This window comes from Punica granatum, chromosome 4 (assembly GCF_007655135.1).
Source record: "Punica granatum isolate Tunisia-2019 chromosome 4, ASM765513v2, whole genome shotgun sequence".
Lineage (NCBI taxonomy): Eukaryota > Viridiplantae > Streptophyta > Magnoliopsida > Myrtales > Lythraceae > Punica > Punica granatum.
This window is the reverse complement of record NC_045130.1, coordinates 12,140,734-12,157,314: the sequence shown is the minus strand read 5'-3', so window position 1 is coordinate 12,157,314 and position 16,581 is coordinate 12,140,734. Positions and strand designations below refer to the sequence as shown.

Sequence of the window (16,581 nt, the reverse complement as noted above, 5' to 3'; positions counted from 1 at the left end):
TCCTAAACTCCTCTTCTCTTCTTCATCAACGTCGATCAACACTTCTGTGATTTATAGGATGAGGTGATTAGCCCTCAAACTTTAGTTACCACTACATTTGGTGAATCATCTCATAAACTCCTTTACTTTTGGCGCGTTGCCTGTCCTGCGACGTACATGAATCTATAAACCCTTCTGTTCACCTCAACGGAGTTAAACCTGGGCTCCTGGAGATCGCAGTTCGGATATTTCTGACCAAACACTGGCAATGTTGTCCCGCCTCTCAAATGGACTTGCCCCAGAAAATGACACAGACAACAAAAAGTGTTAACTTTCGGGATTCATCTGGGTGTTCGTTGAGATCGGTGCTTGTATAGTTAACTGGCAGTTACCTTGTCCCAAAGTCGGAGAGACCAAATGCAGGGCTTGTGCTAAGCACAAATGCCCGATTCTATGCCATCTTCAAGACTCTCTCCAGTGAAATCAAACCTGACAGCTGGGCTTGGGTGAGTCTGTGCAGCATCTTTCAGGTTCTTGTTGCCTACTTAACAGTGCTGCCTTCTTGTTTCCCTGTGATTCTTAAAAGTCTCTCATTTCCTCTTTTAAATAATATCTTCAAGGTCATATTGGTAATATTAAAGCACTAATAAGATTGGTCAATTATGCTGAGGAGTGGAAAGATCAACATCAATTCCCTCACTCGATCGCAAAGCGCTTTGTTATTATTGATATATTGTCCGATGCTAATTGGAAGGTTTTTCAAGAAATGCTATTTTGCTTTGTACTTGTAATGTATGAAGTTCAATTGCATAGACGTGAATTTCAAGAGCAGGAAAAATACGAAATTCGACCTTGCCTGCTGAGTTCTATGAAAGTTACATGCCGGTGCTGTTTGAAATTACATACAAGAACTTGTTCGCGAGACTTCTTTTCGTATTGACTTTAGGAGCTGGTTTGAAGTCTTTTCAACACAACATATTAAATGAGTTTCAGAAAGCAGCACCACATAAACCAGACTCCGGCAATAGAAATCTGCGAACCATAGATGGTGATCAAATTACATGCAAGTCATTTTCATACAGGCCCTTCGCCATTCGAGAGTCACAGACTGTACACGTAATTGATCAAATGTCGTACTTCCTCCAGCCATCTTCCGCTGTAATTGATCAAATGTCTGACTTCCTCGGCTCCATTCCGCTGCCTATTAATGGCTTCTTGGTTAATTTATGGCGTACAAAAGTTTGCCATGTAATCTATTTCTGTTTCTTTCCGAGTCTTGGACAGCCTCAGTTATAAAGCATGTATTGAGCAGCTCACTCTCCGGCCGATCTCTTCAAGGCAAGTTAATGTTAGATTCCATGCAGTTGTCTGTGTTGTTTTGCATTCTGCCCTGTAGAGTAAGCTTATATGTTGAATGGACACATTACAAGGAAATGAACTTGAATCAGTTGCATCTACCTTAACTGGTTTGCAATTCAAGTGAATTCGAGAGAACCCTTTTGGGGAACAAGCTGTACTGTATGCTGTTGCAGCTGCCAATGCAAATCTCGACAAGAACAATATAAGACAAACTTCACAAACTGCTCTTGCAGGGTGTTAGAGAATTTGCTCTTTAAGTCTTTTTGCTTCATCTTAAAAGATCTAAGATGAATCCGGGTCTTTCTAACATTCATCTCATCCCCTTGACATCACAATTTAGGGTTGCAACGACTTCTATTCTTATCGGAATCATGTAGTCTTCACTCCCAACTTAACTGTTTATCATTTGTGACGTCGTGCCCGCTTAATATGGATAATCCTGTTAAGGTTTTGCTGTTTATAACGAATTGCAAGAACATGCTTATGGAAATTAGAAGATAAAGGGGAAAATCATGCCTACCCAAAGTGATCAATAATAATCTTTCAAATGTACAATTGACAGAAGTCATCTTACAAGTAGATCTACTTCGGGGCTTTGCAGAGACTTCTGTACGACTTTTAATATGAAACTGTCCTAAGATTTAGCATGCTAATTGTTCTCTTCATTTGTCCGTCAAAAATGAATTCAGATTAGAGATGAAAAGTAAAATGGGAAAGTGAAAACTACTTCCTAGCTACATCATTATCTGAATTTTGCATTAGATTGAATTAAAAGGACTTCCTTCGACACCCAATACATTGGCTGCACTTCCTCCTTTTGATTATTGTTGATACTATGCGAGAATTCTCCCTCTGACTATAAAAATTACTAGTACACTGCCTTGGAAAATCTCTGACTATATATTAGTGATGGGGAAGCACATTATTATAATGGCGATGCCATTGTCTTGTTGCTTGGCATTCTTCTGTACCAAAAAGTGACCAATATAATCTTGCATATGAGGAGACTGAAATGGAGCAAAATTTGTACATTCACCAGTTTCGATCCTGTACCGTAACTTTTCTTCCTGACATCACTGTTATGTACTTTAGTGTAAGTATTGGAATCGCTGCACATTCTTAAATTCCTAGCGATCCTAATGTGAGAACCCTGGGATGTATGAATGAGTGCACAAGCTATTGCAAGTTCTGAGAGTGACCTTTCAATCTCTCCCTCTCTTCTTCATCACATTGATCAACGCCTACAATGGATCAGGCGAGTAGCCCTCCAACTTCAGTTGCCATTCCATCCAGTGAATCATATCATATATTCCTTAATGTTGGCTGGGTTCATGTCCTTTGACACGAATCTATAGACCTTTTCGTTTACCTCAACAGAGCTAAACATGAGTTTCCGGGAGATCCCATGGTTGGCCATTTCCGACCAAACCATTGCAGCATCCCCCCACCTCTGAGCTTGTGCATACAAGTAGGAGGTCCAGATAATCCCCCAGATCATGCTTTTTTGAAACAAGCTTGATTATCTCATTGGCCAGTCTCCCCGATTTCCAGATCTCCATGAACCCCGCAAGCACTCAGAAGGCTCCACACATGACTTTATATGGCTTGACAAGCTTGCTTCTGGCAAGAGATCCACCAGACAACCATAATGCTGAACTGCCGGATCAATCCCGTGCTTGTTTCTCATCTCCTCAAGAAACTGAGCCCCTCATCAACGAGCTCGGCATGACTGCAAGAAAACATAGACAGCTACATCGGGGCTTAAGTCCTTCCTTCAGCATCTTTGTGAAGACTCTCAGAGCTTCTCGACCTCGCCCATACATCTCCAGGCCCAAGATTAGGACAGAGTAAGACAAAGTTTCTTACTTTTCATGTTTCCGAACAGAGACAGCCCCTTCTCCAGACATTCACCTTTCACACAAATGTCAGAGACAGCCCCTTCTTCAAACATCCACGCTTCACATACATGTCAGGGACAGCTCCTTCTCCAAACACCGACACTTCACATACATGTCAACCAAGGTTGTTTGCGCTATTACATGGAGCTCACTGCTCAGTTATGTTTCTCAACAGTGCTCCGTGCATTGATCTTCCTAGATCAAGATAACCCAAATGATTGCAAGCAGAATGAACACTCACTAGAATGCTCTCCTCAGTCTACTGGCAAGGAAGTTGAACGTTGCAGACGTTGGCAATGTAGAAAAACAAAAGACAATGCATGCAGAAATTCAATAAGCCTTAAACCAGCCAGCAATTATCACCTGCCGTCTCAAAACCTATGCCCAAGTCACTGCTATGGGACTTCTAACAGTGTATCTTCTCGAAGCCCAAACTATCAAGCCAAAGGTTGAATTTTTCAAGTTACTCACCCCTTTCTTCGCAGAAAAAGTAACCTTATAACTCATCTTCTGTCCCATTTTCCTGAAAGTCAAATTCGGATGCTTGACAACCACCAAGTCACTGACACTTTTGGAGGCTGGATCACCTCTGTTAGGTAAGCGCTCAAGGCAGTCCTGACATTAGTTAGGGTCCTCCTATATATAATGGAGGATCTTCTGGAAATTCTGTTCAGAAGGATTGAAAGGATGGGTAGTTCAGATCACAGGGCTGAATAGCACCTTTCCACGGGCAGGGGCAGGTGTAGTTGGTATAGGCAAAGAGGGCAATCTGCGCAGAAGCGTACTTGAGGCTGCAAACGTTCTTTAAGTATTCCTCTGTGGAAATATCTTAGACTAGGCTGGGGTTGGAGGCTCTTCTGGGTCCACATGACCTGAACCAAGCAAAAAAGGGGTTGCGGGCTCCGAGCTTGACAAATCGATAATCGAAGCATTCTTGCTCTCGACCATATAAGCTGTAGTCATTATCACAGATTTGATAGCTACTGCCAGCTAGAGACTAGTTGCTGCAGGTTGATTTGAGGAGCACAGCAAGCCTACTAACATTCTGACACAACATTGAAGTGCTAGATTCCACATTGAGTGGTGTGGTCTTGTGATCACTTATCAAAGGAGTGACAGGGGCGATGGGAGGCCAAGCTGTTAGGATATTCACCCCTGGCAGCCGGCGCAGTGACATTGGGCTTGATGAGAAAGGAGATCAAAGCAACTGGATTCGAGCTTGAGTTCATACACCTCTTCATAGGCTTGGTTGCATATGTCCCAAGAGAGTTGCAGGTAAAACATGTGGAGATCTGCAAGGAGCTCCTTTGTTTATCGGAGTTGACTGACAACTTTCCGAGTCACCAGCTGTTAGAAAACGAGCATATGAACGCTGCGGAAATGAAAATAGCAAAAAAATAAAAGCTTTCATTCATTCACATACATGCAGGATCGTCACATCCGGAATCTAATTCCAGCGTGGTATCACCTCGTGGTTATTTAGACACTGTAACCCTATTATTAAAAGATAGTTCTCTTCGAATTTTACCTCTTGAAGCGAAGTCCAGATGATAAGGTCGCCTTCTCGAACAATCACCTGAAGCAGCCCACATTTACGGCCTCTAGCTCGTCCACACAGGTTCGTTCTCCCCAAGGGGTTGCCTTCACTCGAACCACTAGCTCGTTCTAGGTTGCCCATCTACCAAACAAACTCAGCACGAACAAGGTAGAAGCGTCAGGGTGGTCTAGGGCAACTTCAGTGGCAGAATAAGGCCAGTCTCAGCCTCCGATCGGGGACGCCAAGCTGTGGCAGTGGGCTGCTGTTGTAAGCTGCGCCCCTCCTCTCTCTTTTGCTCTCTTTCGGTGTCTTGAAACAATGAGAAACTCCGGTTAAGTGTAAGACAACATATCTATATACACTTAATTTTACACAATTAATCCTAGGACTACTTTGCAATACACTCTCATGTATTTCCAAAACCATTCTTTTAAATTTAATCATCTCACCACTATCCCAAAGGAGAAATACTATTATGCACTCAAAACAAGTTTCCATATATAATATATATATATGGAAACTTTCCAATTAAAGAAACCTGTATATCTTATATAACTCCTTTTTAGGATCCATCTCCTACTTGGATTTGACTTCGCCATGTGCTAACAATCCTACATTCTAATTGCAATTTTAATTCGGTAATTGATTCCTAATTAACTACCTTGATTAGAATCAATTCGTTCTTGGCTTAAACAAATCCTATTGTATGTGACTAATTAGATTAATCACTAATGGCAATGAGATTATAATGTCAACTCCTTGGCATTTCTGGAAACCCCTTTCCGGGCCTAAAGGTAAAATTCCCAAAACACCTCTAGCTCTCATAGATTATGGGTACCACCTAAAACAACATGCCATAACCACTCAATTAGTGACAAACGTGCAATTAGGACATTCTGATGAACCAATGACCATATATGTCATGCACTCGAATCCCTTCACAGATCCCAAGGTAGTCGGCATGTCAAACCCAATAGCTGATCATATGAAGTCTTTGAGCTATAGATCAACTAAACTTAAATTAGAGTATCATTTCTATTTAAGTCCAACTATCCTGGCCAATGATTTCTTGATTAATAATAGAACTCATATCCATAGAGTTTTTCTTATTTACTGAATCACATCTTGAATGGTTAGTACCTCCATACACAACTAACTAGAATCACTATTTGATGAATACTCATGCTTAGTACAAGTATATAAATAGTAGCAAATCCTAATTACATATGTATAGATAACTGTGTCATCTTAGATCTAAGAATATATGCACTAATATGGTCTAGATAATATTCATTAATAACAGTAAAATATCATGTGAATATAATTTATGCTTCTCGTTTTGACTCACTTATCTCCATTAGTGTCCACATTTTTTTTTAATTCTAATATTAAGTAACATGAGACTTACTACTTCATATTCATTAGTATTTCATACTAATCATGGATACAGACAGAGATAATGGTTTTTCCGGAATGATAGTGCTTAGCTAAGATTCCAACGATCACGAACAATTCTAAGAGACCCACACTAGATTACTCCGTCACTCATATTCTCAACTTCTTGAGAATGAAGTATCTACCAATTGTCTTGTGACCTTATTCTAATAAACACAAACAATTCATGAATAATAGAATAAATATTATTGCCATAAATAGGAATTATCCAATTACATATATCGGTTCTAGGGCATATAACTAACACCAGCCACTTTCACATCTCTCGCACTTCTATTGTGTCGATTGATCCTTCTTGACATACGATAATTTTCCCTTTCAAAATTCTTGGAATCGATTCCATGCTGCAATACTCGCTCTCTATGCACATAGAAGACAATTCTACGAGGGTAAGCAGCTCTGTGCCTTTGCCCGCATACGGGGATGCCCCTTCAAAGGTACGTATGTCTCCCAACTCAACCTTTGTCAAGAACTTCCTGTCTATATGGTTGTGCTGACAGTCATGATCCAAGGGGCCGGGTTGCTGACTGTGGGAAGCCATGGACCCGCATTGCCTATAGAATAACCGACTAGAATTTCGTGTCTAGTTGTGTGAAAGGCGGGTATAGCGAGGGCATCTACATAGAAAGGCCATGAACGGATGCTAAGGGATATTGATAGAATATCAAAGTTGTTAGGTATCACCCAATCTACTGTCGCAATCATGTCAGACACTCTACTACGTACTAGCACGCTTTATGAACAACTATCACTGATGAATGGCTAACACCAATTGCCGAGACCCGGACGAAACTAAATAAGCTTGCCTTGCTCACGACACTACCTACAGATGTCAAGGCAGTATGGGTCCCATGGCCTTGCTTGTCTCTAGCTGATCAAAGGACTGTTGAATCATTGGTTCTTCTGATTTCAACTTCATGGCCCTTGAAGAAGGCTCTCACGTCAATCAGTTTCTTGTTGTACATCAAGGCCGAGAATCGCATGCTCCTTTCCATCATAACGGTACCGGTGGCATGCCCAAATCCCTAAAATTGACATGCTCAAGCCAGATTCTTGTGTCGACCATACCAATAATGACATCTATGGCTGAGTTGGAAGAGCTCCATAGGCCTTGCCCCTTCTTCAAACTAGAAAAGTAGGAGGGTATGTCGTGTGAAGGTTTAACAGCTTGTCACATGAAGCCAAGAGAAATCCTCTAGCCCCTCCTCGTTGACTCAAGTTGTTTGGCCGAAAGCTTTACGGCGAGGCCTGTAAATGCAATGTTATAAACATAAAGAATCTCTGGCCTGGATACTTCTTGTTTGCTGCTCCTCCTTCTGGAGATAAGCATTCAGAGATTGATTCAATGATCACCTCATGCCAACGCTCAGAGTTACTTATCTTAGTCTTATCTATGTGGACTACGTAGGTCTGTCACTAAAATCATCACCTACCATCTGAGAATCTATGCCTAAGTCACTACTATGGAACGTTTAATAGGGTATCTCTCCGAAATCTAAACCATTGAACCAAGAGTAGATTTTTTGAAGTCAGATACCCTTTCCCCTGCTATAATCTAACCTTATAGCTCTTATCATCCTTCTTTTTTCCTGAAAACCAAAGTGTGAGGCTTGCAATCACTGACAATTTGTGAGGTTGGATCACATTTGCTCAATAAGTAATTAGGCAGTCCTAACATTTGTCATGGCCCCCCTATGCGTAGCAGAGGATCTCTAGGAAATTCTTTTGAGAAGGATTGCAAAGAAAATAGTAGTTTAGATCACCAAACTGAATAGCATCTCTTCGAGCAAAAGTAGTCAGTTTGGCCGAAGAGGGCTATTTGTGATGATGCCTACTTTGAGGATGCAAAGATACTTCAAGTAGTCCTCATGAAAATGTGGCAGAGTAAGCCTAGATTGGAAGCTCTCTCCGTAGGGGCTAGAAACGTAACATTTGCCTTCATGATATGCTCTTACCTATCACGATGGTACTTCTTACTTATCTAAGTCTCAAATACTAGCATGTTGTTTATAAATTTCTATTTGCATATATGTGCATGTATTTTTGTGTATTACGTATATGTATTTACATATATTTTATATACGTGTTTACATGTATTTATATACATATGTTTTTATTTACTAGCTGTAGAAGGTGACAAATTGAGGAGGGCAATGAGCCCACTATACGTGCGAAAACGACATCGACGTGACTGAATCTACATTGAATGGCACAATTCTATTATCACTTTTCAAAGTAATTGGCTGGATGATGAGATACCAAGAATATTGGCCTTTAGCACTGTAACGCAGGCTTGATGACTTTAGGGGAAAAAAAGCTTGGGCCTCTTGATGAATAAGCTGCCGCGAATGGAGCACGACCTTAGTACACAATGCTGAGAAAGGAGATCGAAACAACTAGACTCAAGATGCAAGTAAAACATATGCATCCACAAGGAGCTCCTCACTTTTATCATTAAAGTTGATCCAACATTCCCAAGGCACCGGACAGTTATTCGGTGTTATTCAAAACACTTGCTTCACTTTTGCAGCCAATATGAAAGTTTTACATGAAGAGAACAATTTGAGAATCTCTATACCCAAGTCACTGCTATGGGACTTCTAACAATGTACCTCCCTGACACCCAAATTATCGACCCAAAACTCGAATTTGTCAAGTTAGGTGCCCCCTTTGATGCAGCAAAAATCACCTTATAGCTCAGATTCTCTCCCCGTTTGCCAAAGACCAAAGTCCGAGGCTTGACAGTCACTAACACTCCATCAGGCTCGACCACATGTGCTCGGTAAGTACTCGGAGCCATCCCCACATTTGTAACAGTCCTCTTGTACACGAATGAGAATATTCCAGCAGTTTTATTGACTAGAACTGCGAAAGAAGGATAGTTCAAATCACTGGGTAGAGCAGCTGCATTGCTTCGGCAAGCGTAATTCCTCTTGGCAAAAACAGCTACTTGTGCAGGGGTGTACTTCAGACTGCACAAATATTTCAAATAGTCCTTGGCCGAAATATCATAGATTAGGCCGGGGTCTGAGGCTCTCTCTGGATCCACGTGACCTGAACCATATGCAAAAGGGTCTCCCAGGCCAGAGTTGGATCCCAAATCGGACATTGGAGCTCGTCTATTGTCTAGAGTATAAGCCGTGGTCATGAGTGCTGATTTAATTGCTGCGGCTGACCAGTTGCTATGAACTGATTTGAGAAGCCCGGCGAGCCCGCTAACATGAGGGCAGGACATGGAAGTACCTGAAATTATGTTGAACTTTACGCTCCGATTGTCACTCTTAAGAAGTGACGGTCCAACGATGGGCGGCCAGGCTGCCAGTATGTTGACCCCAGGTGCCGTGATATCGGGCTTGATCACACCAGGCCCAAATATACTCGGGCCTCTCGATGAGAATGCTGCCATAATGGGTGCGGGATTTCCATACACAGTCCCGCGAAATGAGATAGCAGCCCTCGGGTTCATGCTCGAGGTTACGTACCTTCTCACAGTATTAGCTGCAGAGGCTCCAAGAGAAGTGGCTGGCAATATATGCGCTTCAGCTAAGAGCTCTTCTCCTTCAGCATCCGAGTTTAGCAAAAGCATTCCTTCTCCTCCAGCTAACTTCACTTGCTCTCCCTTCGCAGTTCGGGAATTTACTCCTCGTTCGCAAACCACAATCTTACCCTTCACAAGCTTTGGGTCAAGAGAGCCGGTGAGGCAGAACCCAGCTCCCGTGCCCCCTGCAGTGGTATTATACACGAGTGGGAGTCGCTTTGTTCGTGGGCCTGAATATAGGGATGAACCTTCAAAAGATTGTCCATCACCGAGCTTAACTTTCGTCGGGAAACTTCGGTCCATGTAGCTTGCCCCAACGGTCATGATCCATGGGGCAGTATTGGTGACTGTTGAAGGCGATGGGCCTAAGTTGCCCGCTGAACAAGAGACAAAAACTCCATTTCGGGTTGCTCCGAAGGAAGCTATTGCTATGTTATCGGCATAGAAAGGTTTCGAAAGGCCTCCTAGAGAAAGCGACAGCACATCAACCCCATCAACTACTGCTTGGTCTATAGCTGCGAGTATGTCAGAGCTCGCGCATCCAAATTGCCAGCAAACTTTATAGGCAGCAAGCCTCGAACTGTACCTCATTCCCACAGCAGAGCCCTTTGCGAAATCGAACAAGCTTGCCTTCTTCACGAAATTACCTGCCGCGGTAGAAGCAGTGTGGGTTCCATGACCTTGCCCATCCCGGGCGGACCGAAAGTCAACTGTTTCATTAATCCTCCCTGCGGCTGCCTCGTAGCCCTTGAAGAAGGATCGCGCTCCGATGAGCTTCTTGTTGCAATTGCGGGCGGAGAAGTTCACGCCCCCTTCACACTCACCTTTCCATCGGGATGGTACAGGCTGCATGCCTGAGTCCTGGAAAGTAACATGCTCTGGCCAAATCCCTGTGTCAAGCACGCCTATAATCACATCAGAAGCCAAACTGGAAGCACTCCAAAGTCCTTCCCCGACCTTCAGGCCAAGAAACTTAGGCGAATGAGTGGTGTGAAGGATGAGCAACTCATCAGTCGTTGCCGATATGAAGCCGTTGATTTTGCTGAGTGAGTCGAGCTGTTTGCTCGAGAGCTTCGCTGCGAAACCAGAGAGTGCAGTTTCGTAGACATAAAGGAGCTCGGGTTGGGTTGTACCTTGTGCTGCTGCTGCTTCCTCAGGAGACGAGAGTTCCGAGATCGAGTCAATTATTGCTTCGTGCCATCGGTCGGACCGTGTCTTGGCCTTTTCTATGTGAACTATGTAAGTCTGTTGGTCAGCAGACACTGGTAAATTCACCAAGAAACCGACCAACAGAAGGAACAATGCCCTGTCAGCCATGGTGACTGACTGGAAAGAGAAACAAGGAATCAGAGCATAAACAATCAGAAGATAGCAATGATGAAAAGATATATATAACGGAAATAATATGGAAAGCTCGAAGAGATGAAGTCTATATAATGCCTTTACCACCTTATTAAATATTATTATTACATGCACACACACACTCGCATACTCAATACTTCAGGGCATAAATCATTTGCGTTAAAAGATCCTAAGCTAGGCATAGGACTCTCATATCAATTAATCCGATCGAGGCTTCGAGCCAAAAGTGTTAAGAGAAAGGACGTTTTTCGCAGGTGTAATATGTCAAAAGAACACTTAATCTCGTTGCAGTGCAATGAGATATATCTTGTGCTCGATCGGTACTAATGAGCTGTAAAGATATGAAAAGGAAGATGCGGGATGTCATGACCTGAATCATAGGTTGTAAGACAGAATGAACCCAAAATGATTTCAGCTAGGTAGCACAGAGTTGGACCTATGGTTTTGCAAATTGCAACAAAGCATTAGATCAAACTTGTCTTTCTACCACGAAAATCGAGCAATAACGTCCTTCTACAACTAGGCGCAAGATTAAGCTGTTGCAGTTTGCGGCGCCTGACCTTGTACCACATACTTTCTCCATGTAATGCCCCCTTATTAGTAACATTTTCGAATATTGTACCTTTCACAAGTATATTTATGTGTCAAGCCAAAATACCTACCCTACCGCGGCCAAATTTACTTTTCAATGTCTAAGAGGATCTCATCATTGAGATAAACAACGGGCTTGCTGCTTATGCAAATATTAAGTGCACGGTCACTGACCGACACGTCTAAGCTGGCCTAATATAATGTGTACGTTAGTAACATTACTCTCTACTCTATTGTAAATTACGCCACTGCCTTCTGTAAAATGACACACTGATCACATGGTTACATTTTTATGCAACAAATACCGGAATCTCATAAACTTTTTAATGACAATGAATGGCCATACTTACCTTAGCTTGCTTGTTGCCCTCGACCGACCCCATATAGTTCATCAGATAGCATGGAGCAGAAGGCTACTGATCGGTATCTATACATTTATACGAGTGAGGGTATGCCTAGTGGAGAAAAAGGCAGCTCTTGATCGCCATGTTCATGAGGAAAAAATTTAGAAAATTTTCCCAATATTAAAAAAAAAAGAAAAAGAGCACGCCTATTACGAAAATGTAATGCTTGGACAAGTTTGTGCTTGCTTTACTCACACTCATTCACCTATTCTTTAGCTATGACGTGGGGTTCCTGCAATAGATTTCAGCCCGAAGCGTGAGATCTTGATGAATGATCATATAGCCCAAACAAATATTATTGCATGTATTTCTTTTGATAGGATTATTGGGTAGATTACACCATACATCATGGTTTTTGAAATAATTTTACATCATATTTTCAAAAATTTTCAGGACCCCTGATTGGTGTAGCTGGCCGGCTCTGAGTCAGCCGGCGGCCCCAATTGCGGGGTTGGGTGGCCAGCAATCATCTCCTTTTTATTATTTTTTTATTTTTCATTTTATTCCGTTTTAAATCTCTTAAATTTTCTTTCGTGCAAAATTGTCCCTGAAAATGTCGTAACATTATCATTCAATCCAATTTTGGACGGAAAAGTAACTTTATGATGTGCAGTAAAAATTTAAAAAATTTCCGTGATGTCTCGTGAAAATTTTTAAAAATACGATGTGTTGTGAAATTATTTTAGAAACCATGATGTAAGGTGTAATTTACATATTTTTTCAATAATTATTGGCTTTGGGCAACATCATACAGTCACATGGTCATGTTCTAGCGTTATATCTGAGAAATCTACGCATGTATATATATATATATATATATATATATAAGTAAAAGAAGTCTTGCTTGCGACTGGACAGACGAATGTGCATCATTATTCCAAGTCGATATCGGTTTCTAGTTAATTAATATATATATGAGAAATATTGAATGCATGATCTTATTAATTTGGAGAGAATCAAATCATCTGTCATTAACTTAGGCTCGATGAACAAGAAGATTCCATTTTATTAATTAGGATCTGGGTTAGACTGATTTTCTTATTCTTTGATGTCTTATGGATTTTAGGCAAAGGCCTAGGGAAGCATAAAGAAACTGAGAGGATTCCTCTATGGTTTAAAAATATTACTTGGGATAATCTATCATTAATAACCACAACATAAACATATCTAAGATTGTAGAACTTCTTGTTTAAGATAATCCTAGATAAAGCGCCAAAGAAGACAGTTAATCAAGAAGAAGTGAAAGTCCATTTGATATTTTTATATTGTCTGCCAGCTCCATCAGCAGGGTCGAAATTAATGGACTGTGATTATTTTACATGTCTCGAGGACCGAATCAACCCATATCAAGACATAGTAGCCGAGACTTCGCGATTTGTACATTAAGAAAAAGAATGACACCTATATATATTCTTTTACTATTCGATTTCATACATCAAACCACGAGGATCCGGGCTATGCGGTAGCCATTTGAACACTTAATTCTTACAGAAGCCTTGAGGTAAAGTAGTATTTTATCCATGTATTGTACGAGATTTTGATATGAGCCTTGTTTTCAAAATTAGGAAAAAATAGTGAAATATAAATGCTTAGCTTAGAGTTTCATTCATACTTTACATTTATATGTTTTATTTCATCTTTTAATCCATAATTTACATTTTAAATCAACATAACTGTTATATTTACTCTGAATTCGCTCACTGAGTATCCATAAAATACAAATAATATACTTATTTTAAATTAGTTTTTACATTTTCTTTTTGAAAACTAATTGTGTAAAATTCATACAGACGTAGTATTTTATCTGTTACGAGATTTTGACATGAACTTGTTTTCTATTAGTAAAAAAGAAGTAAAATATAAATGTTTAGCTTATGCTTTGATTCAATGTTTACATTTATATGTTTTATTTCGTCTTTTAATCCATAATTTACATTTTAAATTAATAACTGTTGCATTTATTCTGAATTTGCTCACTGAAGATCCACAAAATATAAAAACTATACTTCTTTTAAATTAGTTATTAAATTATTTTTTCGGAAACTAATTGAGTGCTTTGATATTGTTAACTACATAAGCGGGTATATTTTATTTTTGGATTGATTCAGTTATCAAAATTTTACTTTTTTGCAATTTTTTTTATGTTTGTAAATGATTTATACAGTATTTATTTAAAATATTTTAAAATTATAAATATTACATATATTTTTAAAGTTTATCATATTCAATTGGGCAAATTACAAAAAAAAAACCTAAATTTTGTGAAAAAATTTGCAATTTTTTTTTATGCTTGTAAATGATTTATACAGTATTCGATTACTAGAGATGTCCATGAATCTAACACAATAAAATGAAAATCATAAATATCTAATAAAGGGGGCACGTGTAGTCCCACTTGAATATCAGCCTAGGACTTCTTGGTCACCAAATGAGAGCGTGCGCCACCGCGCTACACCCTCTTTGATAATTATAATTATTTGCATTATGTAATATAGATATTAGATTAGCATGCAATTGATTTTCTTTTTTGTACATATACACTGGTATCCGGAAGTCCACGTGACCCCATCTAATTTTGTTCGAGCTATTCAGCTCATTAAGTGATAAACCTCTTCCAACATTGATTTTCTCCAATTATAATACTCAAACTCAAAACCTTTTTTAAAAAGGAATAAGTGTCAAATCGCTTAAATCAAATCGTATTGGTTGTAATTGATTCTCTAATTAACGTTTTGCCAATCATATTTTTCAGATTACATCGGTCTCGTGCTTTCTGGTCAACTTATTACTTGCATTTGCTTCATCTTAAAAGTAACACAATTAATTATATGTCCACATTGGAAGCTGGAAGCTATTTTTAAAAATAATTTTCGGGGCTTGATTTCTTTCCTCGGTTCCCTTTTGGCTACATCAAACCCGCTATAGAGGCTACATTCTTTCATAATAGAAATTTTTCTAATGGATGGGAGAGAAGGTCTTTGACCTTACCAGTCCATACATCAGTTGCGAAGCAAAGCAGTCGAAGCTACGTACTAGGGTGTTAAGCGAGTGCTTCTAGCCGCTACACCAGGGCTTTTCCGGATCAAATTGCAATAAATGATAACCAATCAATCAAGATTAAGGTCTAATAAGAATCTTCTAAAGAGGACTTGAACCTTAGCTTTATTCCCTTTTGAGGGATGGGCGTATGGAGCGATTGATGAAAGTGGGTTTTGCCCAAAAAGGAAATGATGAGGAAAAGTAAGGTTGAGCATTTCTTAGTCATGAGTGGTCTCTAGAATCATGGGATATCATGCTACTTCTTCTGTGCCTCCCTATTCTACAATCACTGATAGCTTCCTCTCTAAGGTAGATGGCGCATGTTGATGCATGCGAAGCAATCATAATAATCTTGTCTGGGACCATAGGCAAGACCAGTTAATCATAACACTTTCTAATTAAAACCGGATACCAGATTATTTTATCTAATTGGCAACGACAGAGAAGGTCACGTATATGCGTAATAAAAGAAATAATTAGTCATTTTAAGTGCCGTGTTACATATTAGCCATAGGAAGCAGAAATCGTGATAAAAGTTGTATTGAGCTATATAAATCGAAATTAAAGCTTCGCCATGGAGTCCGCGTTCAAGAGTTTTATTTATCACTGAGAAATGTTCAAAAAAAATTTGGTGGTGGTAATAGGCAAAGTCCGTAATGGTTTCACGGATACATATAATTGTAATACTCATGTGAAATGCATCTGTATATATAGATTCCACTTAATCGGGCTAATCATGTGTTCTATGCAATTCCGCTAGTTATAAACATCATATCCATCAATAAGAAAATCATTAATCCCCTCGTGATTAGGGGCAAGCTGACGCCATAATGGGATTGATCTTAGAAAATTAGCTAACAATACTAGTGATTTCACCCAAAAAAAAAATCATTAATCCCACATGAGAGAGAGAAGCAGTTATTTTGAAAGGGACTTATTTATAGATGGGATGGGCCTTACTCTTCATTTGGATTGAGGGAAACGAAGGGTAAGACCTGTCAAAGTATGTAATTATATAGGCTCCGATGAAATCATGTGATTGAACTGTTGTGTGCAAAAGTTTATTCATCGCATAAAGATCATCAATTGGGGAAACACGAAATGAACAGTGGCTTCTGCAATTCGAGATCTACAGAAGATCCTAGGACCGATCCATGCGTGCCCTCGATGTCGAATTATGTTTCATTGGCCTTGGCACGGTCTTGAACCATAGGTGATGAAGATATATCTTTTAGTCTCTAAATATTTCTTATATGTGGACACGAAGATCATACTTCTATTTTACATACACCGAGTATACTCTTTGGGGAGCCTTCACGATCCCCCCTTATAGAAACATCCTCTGTATTTCTTCTCTAGGGAGCTTCTCTTCAATGGGGTCTCTGTATTTTATGTTCCCCTTTTGCCATTATATAGCCT

At 40.0% G+C, this 16,581-nt stretch overlaps 1 protein-coding gene across 3 annotated transcripts; it reads right to left on the bottom strand.

Moving 5' to 3' along the window:
• Positions 1–8,728: 8,728 nt before the first annotated feature.
• LOC116202450 (subtilisin-like protease SBT1.1) lies at positions 8,729–12,218 on the bottom strand. Of its 3 annotated transcripts, none has more exons than XM_031534011.1 (3): positions 12,070–12,218; positions 10,900–11,092; positions 8,729–10,671 (listed from the first exon to the last, which is right to left on the bottom strand). In XM_031534011.1, the coding sequence occupies exons 1-3, from the start codon at positions 12,109–12,111 to the stop codon at positions 8,801–8,803; spliced, it is 2,106 nt and encodes a 701-aa protein (XP_031389871.1). In that variant the 5' UTR covers positions 12,112–12,218; the 3' UTR covers positions 8,729–8,800. The 3 variants fall into 3 exon arrangements, with proteins under 3 accessions (XP_031389871.1, XP_031389872.1, XP_031389870.1); XM_031534012.1 differs by having other exon boundaries at positions 8,729–10,656; XM_031534010.1 differs by having other exon boundaries at positions 8,729–11,092.
• Between the last annotated feature and the right edge of the window lie 4,363 nt (positions 12,219–16,581).